This window comes from Geotrypetes seraphini, chromosome 16, assembly GCF_902459505.1.
Source record: "Geotrypetes seraphini chromosome 16, aGeoSer1.1, whole genome shotgun sequence".
In the NCBI taxonomy this organism is placed as follows: domain Eukaryota; kingdom Metazoa; phylum Chordata; class Amphibia; order Gymnophiona; family Dermophiidae; genus Geotrypetes; species Geotrypetes seraphini.
In genome coordinates, this window is record NC_047099.1 from 28,734,089 (window position 1) to 28,749,303 (window position 15,215).

At 43.6% G+C, this 15,215-nt stretch overlaps 1 protein-coding gene across 1 annotated transcript; it reads left to right on the forward strand.

The window, feature by feature from the left end:
- The first annotated feature begins 2,761 nt into the window (after positions 1 to 2,761).
- On the forward strand, positions 2,762 to 9,722 carry LOC117349781 (vomeronasal type-2 receptor 26-like). The gene is made up of 4 exons (XM_033923376.1): positions 2,762 to 3,397; positions 6,785 to 7,045; positions 7,846 to 7,978; positions 8,827 to 9,722. The coding sequence occupies exons 1-4, from the start codon at positions 2,762 to 2,764 to the stop codon at positions 9,720 to 9,722; spliced, it is 1,926 nt and encodes a 641-aa protein (XP_033779267.1).
- The last annotated feature ends 5,493 nt before the right edge of the window (positions 9,723 to 15,215 follow it).

The following is a 15,215-nucleotide window of genomic DNA, read 5'->3' on the forward strand; positions in this document are numbered from 1 at the left end:
ATCTTTCTTCCTTCTTTCCCCTGTCCATCTTTTGCTGGCCTCAATTATTGCTGGTGGCAACAAAGAGAAGTTTTCATTGAATGTGTAAAAAATATCAGAAGAAACTGAGCAAGAATAAGCCATATTTGTCTGTAAAGAATAGACTAGATATTACCCCATCAATGAATAATAAATAGTTCTGTTACAACTATAGTGAATTTTTCTTTTTAATTTTACATAAACACTTCTCAATAATACTCAAAAATATAGTACTTATATTTGCTCATCTTCCATGATTTTGCCACTTGAAGATTCCAGTGGGGATTCAGACAGCCAAAGAAAGGGTTAACAATTTTCTTGCAGGACATGTTGATATAGATTGATGAATGTTTCTTCTGACCACCTCAGCAGTATCCAGACAGTGCCAGGGCTATATCTGGGTGGATCATGAATGGAATCAGAGGTTGTCTAGTTAGCTGCCATATCCTGACCCCTAACTGGATAGCAAATCTAATAAAGGAGTCATTTTACAAATCATTTGAAATCAGTTATCATAGTGGGATTTAAAAAATAAGTTTGGATAATTTCCTATAAGAGAAGTCCATGGGTCATTATTGAGATTGCTTAGGGAAATTCACTGCTTATTCCTAGGATAAGCAGCATAAAATCCATTTTACTACTTGAAATCTAGCTTGGTACTTGGAACCTGGCTTGGCCACTCTATGGAAATTATTATATTCTTATGTATAGGGCAATCAAGCCATTGTGACATCATTGATGAGGTTGGCTTTTAGGCACTGGTGGAATGAGGCATTATGGCATCACAATAAGAGCTCTGGAATGTTGCTACTCTTTGGGTTTCTGTCTGGTACTTGGGACCTGGTTTGGCCACTGTTGGAAACAGGGTACTGGTTTTGATGGACCTTTGGACTGTCCCGGTATGGCAATTCTTTTGCTCTTAAAGATTCTTTGAGAAGCTAATGCAGTTTTCAGTGTAGTAGACATTAGCATAAGCTAAAACAGAAGTATTTTTGCTAAATACCTGGCCTTACCAGCCTAATAGAGGATGTGACACAAGGAGACACAGGTGGACATAGATGGAAAGAACTGTAACGCCACCTGTATCTTTACTGTCCACTCAGGGTCAGATTCTGTATAGGACGCCTGGTCTCAGAAGCCATCTAAGCGACTTTTGAGAATCGCACATGGGCATCCTATATAATATAGAATCGCGTCTATCCTCATGGATAGATGCATAAGCCCGCCTAACACAACGATTCTCTAACCGGCGTCCATATCACAGGCGCTGGTTAGACAATCGGGTTGCCGCTCTGCTGATTGCGGCAAGGGAATTTCCCTGCCGCGATTAGTTTAGCGGCTGCAGAAGAGAACCTGTGCACCCCACGAAGACAAGCCGCAGGAGGGCCTGGGCCAATCTGGACCTTAGGCCCCTCCCTGCCGGCCAGAGGGAGGAAGCATTTGCCCCTAACTGTCAAGACTGCCTGCAGTGCAGATGAATTTACTGCCCCTTCAAGAAGATGTGGAAAGTGAAACTACATTATTGGCAACCTAAGAAGTTTTGAAAATAGTGATTTGGACATTTTAGAAAGAAAAACATCCAAATGCCACTTTATGTCATTTCTGGGACATTTGTCTCTTGAAATTTGGAATTTCTTTGATTTATTACTTTCTAGTGTCCAAGGCTTTATTTGATAAGATAAAGATAACAAATGACTTATCTTGCTAATTAATGTGCATATTTTAGAACTATTCAAGATTTAGGTGTGCATTGAGCATAGACTGAGATTTTGATGTTTATATTGCATAAATATCTAAATCCCAGTTTTAAAAAGGGAAGATTTTCTTATCTATAACTAAAAAAATAAGTATCTGACAAGGGGGTGTGGTCTGGGTATGTTTTGAGTGGGATATATGGCCCATATCGAAGAAACCTCCACTGGAAAGATTAGGGATGTTCACCCACTTAATACCCCAGTATTTGATACCCTCCCCTCCCTCCCCCTACAAAAGTGAAGATGGTCATCGATATTTAGGGCCACTGGGATGATCCATGCTAACCTAGTATGTATTTCAAAGGGTGCTATGTGGAGCAATTTAATCCTATACAGAATACAGTAGACTCAGTTACCAGCACCCATGCGGATTGATAGATGCCGGGGATGGGTCTAGGGCCCCGGATTTTCCAGATGGAAAATTTGGTAAATCTACATGCAATGATATTTAGGTATACATGTTATGGAACAGGGTTTTGGGCCTACAGTATCTGCACATAACTCCTAATTTCTGCCAATTTAAGTGCTTGTTAGCATCAATAATTGATTATTAGTTCCTAATTGATTAATTCGTTTTATATGGATTTACATCTCAATTTGGGCAACCTTTACACAATCCAGGGGCTTATGAGTTGTGCTTGTATGTCATATAATGCTACTTAACATTCAACTGTCAAGCATGTGAAAAAGTGTGCGTTGTATAGGCTTAATGCTAATATTTTATCATTTAAATTACATATGGATTAATTGGGCACAAGTTACAAAATGAGGGTATTCATTTTTTCTATATGAAGCAAATCCTTTGACCTTTTTTGTCCTAGATTAGTTATGGATTGTCAAAAACGTCACTAAATGAACTAGTTGAGTTCCCATTCTTTTATCACACTTTTCTAAGTGATGATTCTTATTTCCATGGTATAATTCAACTTCTGGCACTCTTTGGATGGAGCTGGGTCGGGATTCTCACTTCATTCGATGAGAATGATAAAATGTACAGTGAAGAACTAAGAAGGGAGATTATCAGGAGTGGGAGCTGCGTAGAATTTTTGGAATTAATCCCTGAGTTTGTTTCATCTAGAGACAAACGAGAACAAATTTCTAACAAGATCTTCAAATCAACGGCCAATGTGATTATTATCCATAGTACCTCCAGTAGTATTACATACTTATTGTGTTCCTATGTCTTGAAAACCATTAACAATAGAGTGCTGATTTTCTCTGTGGAGACCTCTTCCATTCAGAGCGTATATACCCTCAACATCCCTTCAACCTGTACTGCGGTTAATGGTTCCCTAATGTTTACTATACCCAAAGGACATATTCCAGGTTTCAAGCATTTTCTCCAAAGTCTCAACCTCTCAACATTCCCAGAACCATCTCTTTTACATTCTGTGTGGAGAAATGCTTTTGATTGTGAGCCTAAGCCTACAGAAGAGATTATGCGATACTGCACAGGACAGGAGACATTATCAATCTTTCCTGCTTCAAAATATGATGTGGATCATTTTCAGTTTACTTATAGTCTTTACAACATGGTTTATGCCATGGCTCATGCCTTACACAACATGTACACAACGAAGTCCCATCTTGTGGAGAGTCTTAAATTGGAACCTCAGCCATGGCAGGTAAACCCTCCAGGTTCATTTTTTCTAGCAAGCAAAATACATGTCTTTGTATCTAAGATGCTTTAATTCAATTCAATTTAATTTAATCAAATCATATAAGAATACCCAGCTGTGCCAGACGTGAGCTACTTTCTCCCTATCAGGACAGCATCAGGAGTGCAAGGATTTGTATCACATTGTAGTTGGTGCAAATGAAGGCACTTACAGTAAGGAATGATTCCCAGGCCTATGTGCAATTCTAAAACCTGCACCTAACTTTAAGCACAATTTATAGAATAGTAAAAGCGGCACCATAATCGGCTAGGTGCATGAAAAAACAGTGCCGTTTGCGTATCAATCAAATTATAGTGCCTTTTTCAGAATCGCGTCCTGCGTCGACAGTAGGTGACATAGTAACATAGTAACATAGTAGATGAGAGCAGATAAAGACCCGAATTGTCCATCCAGTCTGCCCAACCTGATTCAATTTAAATTTTTTAATTTGTTTTCTTAGCTATTTCTGAGCAAGAACGCAAAGCTCTACACGGTACTGTGCTTGGGTTCCAACTGACGAAATCTCCGTTAAATCCTATTCCAGTCCATCTACACCCTCCAAGCCACTGAAGCCCTCCCCAGCCTATCCCCCACCAAACGGCCATACACAGACACAGACCGTGCAAGTCTGCCCATTACTGGCCTTAGTTCAATATTTTATATTATTTTCTGATTCTAGATCCTCTGTGTTCATCCCATGCTTCTTTGAACTCAGTTACAGTTTTACTCTCCACCACCTCTCTCGGGAGCGCATTCCAGGCATCCACTACCCTCTCCGTAAAGTAGAATTTCCTAACAATCTACCACCCCTCAACCTCAAATTATGTCCTCTGGTTTTACCATTTTCCTTTCTCTGGAAAAGATTTTGTTCTACGTTAATACCCTTCAAGTATTTGAACGTCTGAATCATATCTCCCCTGTCTCTGCTTTCCTCTAGGGTATACATATTCAGGGCTTCCAGTGTCTCCTCATATGTCTTCTTATGCAAGCCTCCTATCATTTTCGTCGCCCTCCTCTGGACCGCCTCAAGTCTTCTTACGTCCTTCGCCAGATACGGTCTCCAAAACTGAACACAATACTCCATGTGGGGCCTTACCAATGACCTGTATAGGGGCATCAACATCTTCTTCCTTCTACTGGCTACGCCTCTCTTTATACAGACAAGCATCCTTCTGGCAGCATCCACTGCCTTGTCACACTGTTTTTTCGCCTTTAGATCTTCAGACACTATCACCCCAAGGTCCCTCTCCCCGTCCGTGCATATCAGCTTCTCTCCTCCCAGCATATACGGTTCCTTCCAATTATTAATCCCCAAATGCATTACTCTGCATTTCTTTGCATTGAATTTTAGTTGCCAGGGTTTAGACAATTCCTCTAACTTTTTCAGATCCTTTTTTATATTTTCCACTCCCTATTCGGTGTCTACTTTGTTACAAATCTTGATATCATCTGCAAAAAGGCACACTTTTCCTTCTAACCCTTCAGCAATGTCACTCACAAACATATTGAACAGGATCGGCCGCAGCACCGAACCCTGAGGGACTCCACTACTTACCTTTCCTTCCTCCGAGCGACTTCCATTAACCACCAACCTCTGGCGACTATCCGACAGCCAGTTTCTAACCCAGTTCACCACTTTGGGTTCTAACTTCAAGTTTATTCAACAGCCTCCTATGAGGTGGTGGAAATCTAGGCCAGGGTTTTAAAGGCCCACATTTCCAATGCCTACCTATTATGTAGAATCATGCTTAGAGGTGCCAAATGTCAACTCCAGCCATAACCATGCCTCTTTAGACGTTCAATGCCACTCGGCATCTGCATAGATGTGATTCCGGCGCCCTGTTTTGTAGGTGTTTTGTAGGTGACTCATGGTGCATACTTTTTTTTTTACCCTCTAGAATTCTATCATAGTGTGTATGTGTGTGTGTTTTGTGGGGGAGCCAAGGAAGGGAATCCAAATGATTTATGCTCTCGGTTTTAGAAATATCTAGGACACGGGGTACAAAATAAACTACGCAGAGGCGTGGTATTAGTATAGGTCTGAAACTCTCATGCTGTAGGATAAATGATCAGCGATTTATAATTTAAGCAAAAATATATATATATATATAAAATTCTTTACCTTTCTAGCTCAACCCGTTCCTTAAGGGGGTTCACTTTAAAGCCCCAGATGGATATTGAGTTTTGGACAGGTACTGGTGACCTGGATTAGCTACCGTGAGAATGGGCCTGACCCAGTAAGGCTATTCTTATGTTCTTACTATGTATTTTTTAAATGGGTATAGCTTATGGGCAGACTAGATGGTCCATTCGGGTCTTTATCTGCCGTCATTTACTATGTTACTATGTTAATGACTTTTATTGGAAATGAAAAAATAAATACAGATGAAAAAACACAAAACGCTTCTCGAAGTCTATCCTAGTGTGGATGTGTGTGTGTTGTGTGGGAGCTATGGGAGAGAATTCAAATGATTTCTGCTCTCGGTTTTAGAAATACAGTGGTACCTTGGTTTACGAGCAAAATTTGTTCCAGAAGCATGCTCGGAATCCAAAGTACTCGTATATCAAAGCAACTTTCCCCATAGGCCATAATGGCAACGCTGACAGTTCATTCCACAACCCAAAAGGTGCCGAGGAAGTGTCAAGGGATGGCCCATGGGTGTGTACCTATTGGATGCTGGGTGTCAGGTGCCGGGTCTCTAGGAAATGCCTCCTCCGTCTGCCAACCACTGGAGAACCCCGCAGTTCCTCTTTGGAGGAAAGCCTTTTCTGTCCGCCAGCCACTGGAGATCCCTTGAGCCCACACAGCGCTACCTCAGGGGGATTCCTCAGCCATCCACCAGTCAGCCTTCCATGCCGGTTGCCTTCCGCATGTTGGGGAGCCTATGAGATCCCACGCAGCCAAGTGCCATGCCACCTGCACGTTGTGTATGATCACGCAAAATGTCGATGATTGACATTGTGCGTGATCATACGCAACGTGCAGGTGGGATGGCACTCGGCTGCATAGGCTCAGATACAGGCTCTCCAACATGCAGAAGGCACCCGGCGTGGAAGGCTGGCTGGCGGACTGAATAGGAATTCCCCTGAAGCAGCGCTTTCTGAAGCTGTAAGTTCTTGTTTATCGGGGCAATGCTCGGTTTCTGAGACAAAAGTTTGCTGAGTGTTTTGCTCATCTTGCAATACACTCGCAAACCGCGTTACTTGCAAACCGAGGTTCCACTGTATCTAGGACACGGGGTACAAAAAAAACATGCAAAGGGTTAGTATAAGTATAAGTCTGAAACTCTCATGCTGTAGGATAAATGATAAGGGATTTATAATTTAAGCAAAAAAAATTCTTTATCTTTCTAGCTCAACCAGTTCCTTAAGAGAGTTCACTTTAAAGCCCCAGATGGACATGAGATTTTCTTTGATGACAAAGGACGTGCTTCAGTTCATTATGACATCGTACAATTTTTTCAGTTCCCCAATGGCGCATCCACCACAATTCATGTTGGAAGTTTCAACCCATCAGCTCCCAGGGACAAGCAACTCATTGTGAACCAAACTGCCATCTTCTGGAAAACTGTCTTCAACCAGGCACGAAACAGTCACATTCTGTTTATTATCGAGGTTAAAGCTTGAAATTAGAGTTGTTTAACATGTCATTATCTTCCTCTGATTTCTCTAATTCAGTGGTGGATAATAATCAATCGCTGTGACAGATTGTAAGCCACTTGCAGCCTAAGTCTGTGAACCCTTAGGCTGAGGTTAATCTAGCATCTGGGATTGAATGATGCAGTAACCAGGAAGTTAGGCAGGCACCATCCAATATTCAGATAACTACCTGGTTATCAGTTCACTTAACCAGCTACTGTACTGAATATCACCACTAACAGGTTAAGTGCTGGCTCCACTCTTGACCTCCCCTAACCTAGCCGGTTAGTACTTTAGGAGTCAGAGGAGATAACTGGTTAGTTCTTTTGAAGTGGTGCAGAATATCTGAGCATGGTCAGCTCGGTGGAGTTTAACCAAGACGTTGGGATTTCCCCGGACAAGTCTCCCTCTAAATTGCAATCGGGCAAGAGGTCAACGCAATGACATCACGTGCAGTCAAAAAAGGGTGGAACTGGGGCAGAGCTAGGGGTTGAACAGGGGCATGATGGGGCAGAGATTGGTGGAACTGAGCAGGACTGGGAGCAGGTCTAAGGGGTCCGGATTTACCGAATGGAAAATCTGGTAACCCTAACCAAGAAGAAGTACAAAAATTTGTCTTTAAACTAGTTTTGATGTAGCTCATAAATGCTGTGTTTGGGGGGGTGGGGGAGGAATTTAAGCGTGTCGCAATTTGTCCGGCAGAAGCATTGATAGTAGATTTAATAGACATTGAGCCAGAAAACGGCAATGGAATATGACTCTTTTCTCTTTCTTTCTCTTCTCAGGTCCCCCACTCTGTGTGCACTGAGAGCTGTGCACCTGGACAAAGGAAAGTTCTTGATCGTGAGAAGCCGGTCTGCTGCTTTGACTGTGTCCCTTGCTCTGAAGGGGAGTATTCGAATACGACAGGTAGACAAAACACCCAATGGAATACCTAAATCTTAATGGAAACACAAATAGGAACTACTTTGCAAAGACAGAGCAAGAAGCAGAATTATTGTATCCATCCGCCCCAATGACCTGGAACTCCTTTCCTCTATACTTAAGATCTGAACAAAATCTGCAAAAGTTCAAAAGCAGTTTAAAGTGTTTTCTTTTTAAAGATGCCTTTAACTGACAATATGATATATATTTACCTTAACAGTGTCTAAAATTTCTCTCTTTTTCAGTTTCCTAGCAATTCTTCGGCTTCCCTTCTCCCTCTTGTATTTCCCTTCTGTGTTCCTTTTCTTTAAATATTGTAGTTCTCCCCCCTTTCCTATTGTTAGTCAGCCCAAGAATTATTATTAGTCATGTATGTCTAATTGGTCTCCAGTTTGTCTCCTTGTTATTTTTAAATTTTTTATGTACAACGCTTTGTACCTTCGGATAAGCGTTTTATCAAAAACTTGAATAAACTTAAACTTAAATTATACAGTATTTATGGATTGAAAGGTTTATGCACTAAAGGGCAATGTTTTGGCTATGAGCAATTAGCATTTTATACGGTAGCTATTTACCCCCAAATTCTATATATGGTTCTTAAGGTAATGCAAACATATCCACAAGCTTAGCTGATGTAAATTATAGGCTTAACCTTTTACAGAGCCAAATAGACTGAAGCCCATAGGAGACAAATGAGATTTGGTGCATTTACCATGGCAGCATCGTCACCACAAATTTGTAAAAGGGGCCCGGTTTGAGCTATTGTTTCCTTCTTAAAAACTCTGATTGTTGGTATGAAAATATGTTTTTTTTTAAATGTTTACATTCTATAGATGCAGAGAACTGCATGAAGTGTCCTGAAGATCAATGGCCCAATGAGAAGAAAGATAAGTGCAACCCAAAAGTCATCGAATTCTTGTCCTATGGCGAGCCCTTGGGTATAGCTTTGTCTTCTGTTTCTATTCTCTTATCCATTATCACTGCCCTAATATTGGGCATATTTATTAATTACCGGAACACACCTCTGGTGAAGGCCAACAACCTGAATCTCAGCTACGTCCTCCTCGTGTCCCTCATGCTATCTTTCCTCTGCACCTTGATGTTCATCGGTCGGCCTGGAGAAGTGAGCTGCCTTCTTAGGCAATCAGCATTCGGGATAATATTTAGCACTGCTGTTTCTTCTGTGCTGGCAAAAACTGTCACAGTTGTCATCGCCTTCAGCGCCACCAAGCCCAGCAGCAAATTAAGCAAATGGGTGGGGACAAGAGTCTCCAGCTATCTAATCCTTCTCTGCACTTCTGGTGAAATCGTGATATGCATTTTATGGCTCCTCATCTCTCCTCCGTACCCTGATTACGATACCCAGTCTGAAACTGGGAAGATGATCTTGCAGTGTAATGAGGGATCCACCTTTGCATTTTATTTGGTGATTGGGTACATGGGCTTTCTGGCACTTCTAAGTTTCATTGTGGCTTTTCTAGTGAGGAAATTGCCGGACAGTTTCAATGAGGCCCAATTTATCACTTTCAGCATGCTGGTGTTCTGCAGTGTTTGGGTGTCTTTCATCCCAGCCTACCTGAGCATCAAAGGTAAATATATGGTGGTCGTGGAGTTATTTGCCATCCTTGCTTCTAGTGCTGGACTGCTGGGCTGTATATTCATCCCCAAGTGCTACATTGTTCTGTTCAGGCCTGATCTGAATACGAGGGAGCATTTAATTGAGAAATAAGTGTTCTAAGATATTAAAATGAAATAGGATTTCTTCCACATGACTTTAATGTTCCTCCACCCTCAGGAAAGATGAAAACTACCATCAATATTCTTAAAAGTGATTGAATTTAAAACCTAGAGCCATCATTATAGCCTGACAACACTGAGGCGAATTTTCAAAGGATGGTACAGGCAGTCTCCGAGTTACAGACGCCCAATTTAAGTACGACTCGTACATAAGAACGTGCTTGCGACTTCATTAGATTTCACTGAGCTGAATTTTCAGTGGCATAGACTCCTACACTTCTCCTGCAGCAGGTTCAGGAACGATGCATGGCCACGTTAAGAACAGTGTGTGGTTGTATATGCTGTAGCTTAGAGTATTGCACTGTTAATACTTAAAGCAAGACACGCTAAAGAAATATAGCTTTCACGGCAAAGATTAGATTTTCAGAGTGTAGGAATCTTCAGACTGTCCATCGGGTAGCTTAACCCGATCCGACTGCAATCCTCATTGATCCTTAATAGGGTAATCTTATAATTTATTTTCTTAAATGTAAATTTTCTATATCTTATTTATCATAATATAATAATGGACTTAGTTTAGTCTACAGCAGAGAAAATCGCCATTTTGGGTCGCACTACCCTGACATCATCAATATGCACCCGGGTGGGACAGGCACAGCAAAAATTGGCTTTGTTAAGTTTCAAGTTTATTAGGTTTTTACCGTATTTTCACGTATATAACGCGCACGTTATACACGATTTTACAAACCGTGCATAACCTTGCGCGTTATACGCGTGAGCGCGTTGTATAAATTTTTTTTACATCTTTTCCCCCCCCCGACGTCCGATTCACCCCGCAGGACCGCTCGCACCCCCACCCCGAAGGACCGCTCACATGCACTTGCACCCGCACCCGCACCCCCACCCCGATGGACCGCTCGCACCCCCACAGCCTCCCGACCCCCCCATCATGTAGAATCTCCTACCGTTGTCCTGCTGCTTTCTCTTCCGGCGGTCCCGGCCCTTCTGTGAGCCCTGCGTCTGTGCTGCTTCCTCTTCCGGCGGTCCCGCCCTTTCTCTGACGTCAGAGAAAGGTGGTACCGCCGGAAGAGGAAGCAGCGCAGACGCAGGGCTCACAGAAGGGCTGGGGCCGCCGGAAGAGGAAGCAGCAGGACAACGGTAGGAGCTTCTACATGATGGGGGGGGGGGGGGGTGGGGAGGCTGTGGGAGTGCGAGCGGTTTTTCAGGGTGGGGGTGCGGGTGCGGGTGCGAGTGCGTGCGAGCGGTCCTTCAGGGTGGGGGTGTGGGTGCGGGTGCGAGTGCGTACGAGCGGTCCTTCAGGGTGGGGGTGCGGGTGTGGGTGCGAGTGCGTGCGAGCGGTCCTTCGAGGTGGGGGTGCGAGCAGTCCTGGGGGGTGAATCGGACGTCGGGGGGGGCATCAGGCTTTCAGGGTGGTATATGAGTGAAAATACGGTATATACCGCCTATCAAGGTTATCTAAGCGACAATCAGGTACTCAAGCATTTACCCTATCTGTCCCGGTGGGCTCACGATCTATCTAACGCATCTGGGGCTATGGAGGACTAAGTGACTTGCCCAGGGTCACAAGGAGCTGCGCGGGGATTGAACCCACAACCCCAGAGTGCCGAGGCTGTAGATCCAACCACTGTGCCACACACTTCAAGCTTATAGTATATGCAGGAATATTTGGCCATATGTGTGTTTGATGTGGTATTGAACCCCCTACCACTGCTGGACTGCTGGGCTGTATATTCATCCCTAAATGCTACATTATGCATAACCTCAACCTGCTGCTCATGCCAGCGTCGGCTCTTCCACTGATGCAATTTCCTGGACCCGTACCTAGGAAATGACATCAGAGGAAGAGTCGATGCTGTTGCAAGCAGCACCTTGCGGTTTCTGCTCACGCCAGGAACGTGAAAGAGGTACAGGGGAAGGGGCGCAATGGAGTAGGAGGCGGTGGGGAAGGTTTGGATGGGGTGGGGGTGAAGAAGAGGGTGAGGGAGGGGCGTCACCACTCCTGGTGCCTCTCACAATCGCTACACTACTGGCAAAGGTTCACGTATCCCCTTTCTTACTGACTTTCCTACCTTAAAGGAATGTCACCCCTTGCCCTACTAGACCCACAAGGGGAGTCTCCTGCTAGATCTCCCCAAACATTTCCTTACCTGTCTATCACACTGGGATTGTACTGAGCATGTTTTCTGAATGGAGAGCAATATGGTGAGTCCATGTTTCCTGCATTTGTTGCTTGAATTTGAAGAGTATATGTGAAGTACAGATAAGGAGTATCTATATAATAAAATGCTAGCCCGTGCATGCGCACTCGCGACAAGCGTGTTCCCTGATCCCTTTTCTGTCGGGATGTGGCCGCACGAGTGTGCATGCGCGCTTATTACCTCACAACAGCCTCCCTACTCTCCACCTAGCGCTGCTTTCAAAGGGCCCGGTGAAGGTTGGAGAAGGCAGCGAGCTATGACACCAACAGCAGCGCCACTGCGATTGGGAAAGCACAGCACAGCCGGCGACTTCCCCCTCCCGCCCTCACTCACTGCCAAAACCACCACCTCCTCCTTCTCGCCGGCTCACCCGCTTTTAAATGAAGAGAACGCTGGCTTTGCTGTCTTCTGTCCACTGCGGGCAGCCCTCTCTGACTACTTCCTCTTTCCGCTAGGGTTGGCTGCAGTGGATAGAAGACGCCGAAGCCAGCGGCTGTATCCGTTCCTTCAGCGGAGGGGGGGGGGTGTCTGGGAGGAGAGGGATCGCGGCCACTCAGAGCCCCCATCGAGGAGCCCAGCAACTTTCCGCTGCCCGGGACCCGACTCATTTGCCGCCCCCCCCTCTTCCCTTACCGCGGGCCCGGCAAAGGACTCGGGCCCGCGTTTGTAGTCGCGACTGTGGGAAGGGAAAGTGGGTAGAGGAAACGCTAATGCAGGCACAGGGAACTGGTGTGGGGGGAGGGAAGGGGAAGGGAATGCTGCTTTGGACAGACAGACAGAGGGAGGAAGGGAGACAGAAAGAAAAGAAGAAAGACACAGGGGCAGGTGCACAGAGAACTGGTGTGGGGGGAGGGAAATGGAGGGGGAGGGAATGCTGCTTCGGACAGACAGACAGAGGGAGGAAGGGAGAAAGAAAAGAAGACACAGGGGCAGGTGCAGAGGGAACTGGTGTGGGGGAAGGGAAATGGAGGGGGAGGGAATGCTGCTTCGGACAGACAGAGGGAGGAAGGGAGACAGAAAGAAAAGAAGAAAAATACAGGGGCAGGGAGATATACAGAAAGACAAACAGACAAAGGGGGACAGAGACAGACAGAAAGAAAGACAGCGGGAGTCGTGTCAGGAGGGGTGCGGGATGTGGCAGAAGGAACTTTTCCAATGGGTGCAACTGGGTGACTGTCGGGAACCTCTGATCAGGGGCAGAGCAAGGTAAGTATATCATAGGGATAAGAAGGAGGAGGGTGGGAAAAAAAGGAAGGGACGCCTACTGCTGGACAGGGGGAGAAGGAAAGAGGTGCTGTTGGACAGGGGGGAGGTAAAACAAAGGGAGAAGGGCTGCTGCTGCATAAGGAGAACGGTGAAGGGGTGGTGGTGGACACAGGGGAGGTAAAAGGAAGGGAGAATGGACAGGGGGAGCAGGCAAGGGGTGGTGATGGACAGCCAAGGAAAAAGAAAGACAGAAAGAAAGAAAGCGGCTAAGGAGAGAGAGAGAAAGAAATAAAGAGAGACACACACACATATATTCTAGAACCCGTTAATGTAACGGGCTATAAGACTAGTATATAATATTACTTCTGATGATGTTTCTTGACATTTCACTTTCTAATTTTAGTTGTCTATTATTATGCTTTCATTTTATTGTTAATTATAATTATGCATGCATTCTTTGAATTCCACCCAGAATTGTAAATTGTAAGGATTAAAAATATTTTAAATAAATGATTAAACCAAGAAATCTATATATATAAAATTGAATGTGAGTGTTTATGTATGTATGTTCCAGCATAACTCTGAAATGCACGGACAGATTTCAACCAAACTTGGAATATATATGACTTACTATTTGGGGAAAAATACTGTGGGGGTGGGAAGGGGGGGGTGACATGTCACAATTATGGAAAACAACAGATAATAGTATCTAACCCATAGTTTTTGGGTTCGCTGAGATGAATACTCACACTCCCGATGCCATTTAAGTCCAAGTTCAGCCCCATACAGAGGGCTATTCGTGCTGCTAAAAATGAAGATGTCCATGAAATAAGCAAATACTTCCCATTTTACCAGGCGTAATCACTGAATATAAGTCTATCGATGCCGGAAGATTGGGATAAATAAATATGCAGGCAACGCCGGATAATCAGCTAGTAAATAAATAAATGACTGGTATCCGATCTGATGTTTGGTAAGAACTTGTAGTCCTTGTTGGACAAGGACAAATACTAAGAGAAGATCAATGAAGGAATGCTCAGTTTGTAAATCTTTAAAAGCACCAAATGGACACAAGGTTGATTTAAACCCATTCCTTATTCATTCCACTCATTTTCAGGAGCAAACATGACTGTGTGAATTGGAGAAAATAGACACAATCTAAGTTTCCAAGTTTCTTCAATATTTGATTAATCGCTTATTCAACATTCTAAGCGATGTACATAATATAATCATTACAAAAGTTAATAGGGGGAGACTGACAATTTCATATAAAAAACGAAAACAAAATACTTGAGACAAACATGGAATGTAAGGGGAAGGAGAAGGGAAAGAAATACAATTTTAAAAAAGATAAAGAAAACATTTATGGTAAACAACATTAGGAAAGGAAGACAAATGAAGGCTAAAAAAGTACTTATGAGATCTAAAAAAAACCAACTTTGGTTGGGTCATACGTACTGGTTATATCGGCTGTCAAATGCATCTTTAAAAAGAAAACATTTGAGCTTACTTTTAAATTTAACCAATATTCAGTTCATAGTGCTGAGCATTTTTAAAATGTTGACTGCTGTGGACAGATTTAGCTCCAGATATTCAATGCCAAGCCATGTCCGGGCTCTGGTATTGAATAACTGAGGAAAAATTGGCCTGGGCCTGTCTTATGCAGTTTCCTCAGCTGTGTCTTGCATAACACACTTAGGTAGAGCCTAGCTGAATATTGACTGGGATCCACAGGTCCCAACAAGATTCTCCATCCCAAGATTACAATCCCCCCAGCCCTCCCTTCTATTCCCTCGAGCATCAACAACACTCCTAATCCCCCTGACTTCCCTTTCAATCTCAAAACCAGAGCTGTGGAGTCGGAGTTGGTGAAAATGTGCTGACTCCAACCCCGACTCCTAATAGAGTTAAATTGTATGTCATGCAAATATTATAATGCTTAAATTTCTTATTTCACAGATAATAAATTGATTAACCCATTTGTTTCAGGATATGTTTTACTTTTAGAATATATTTTGATATCAAGTCCTTTAATGATTACTAAATGTAATATATTTATA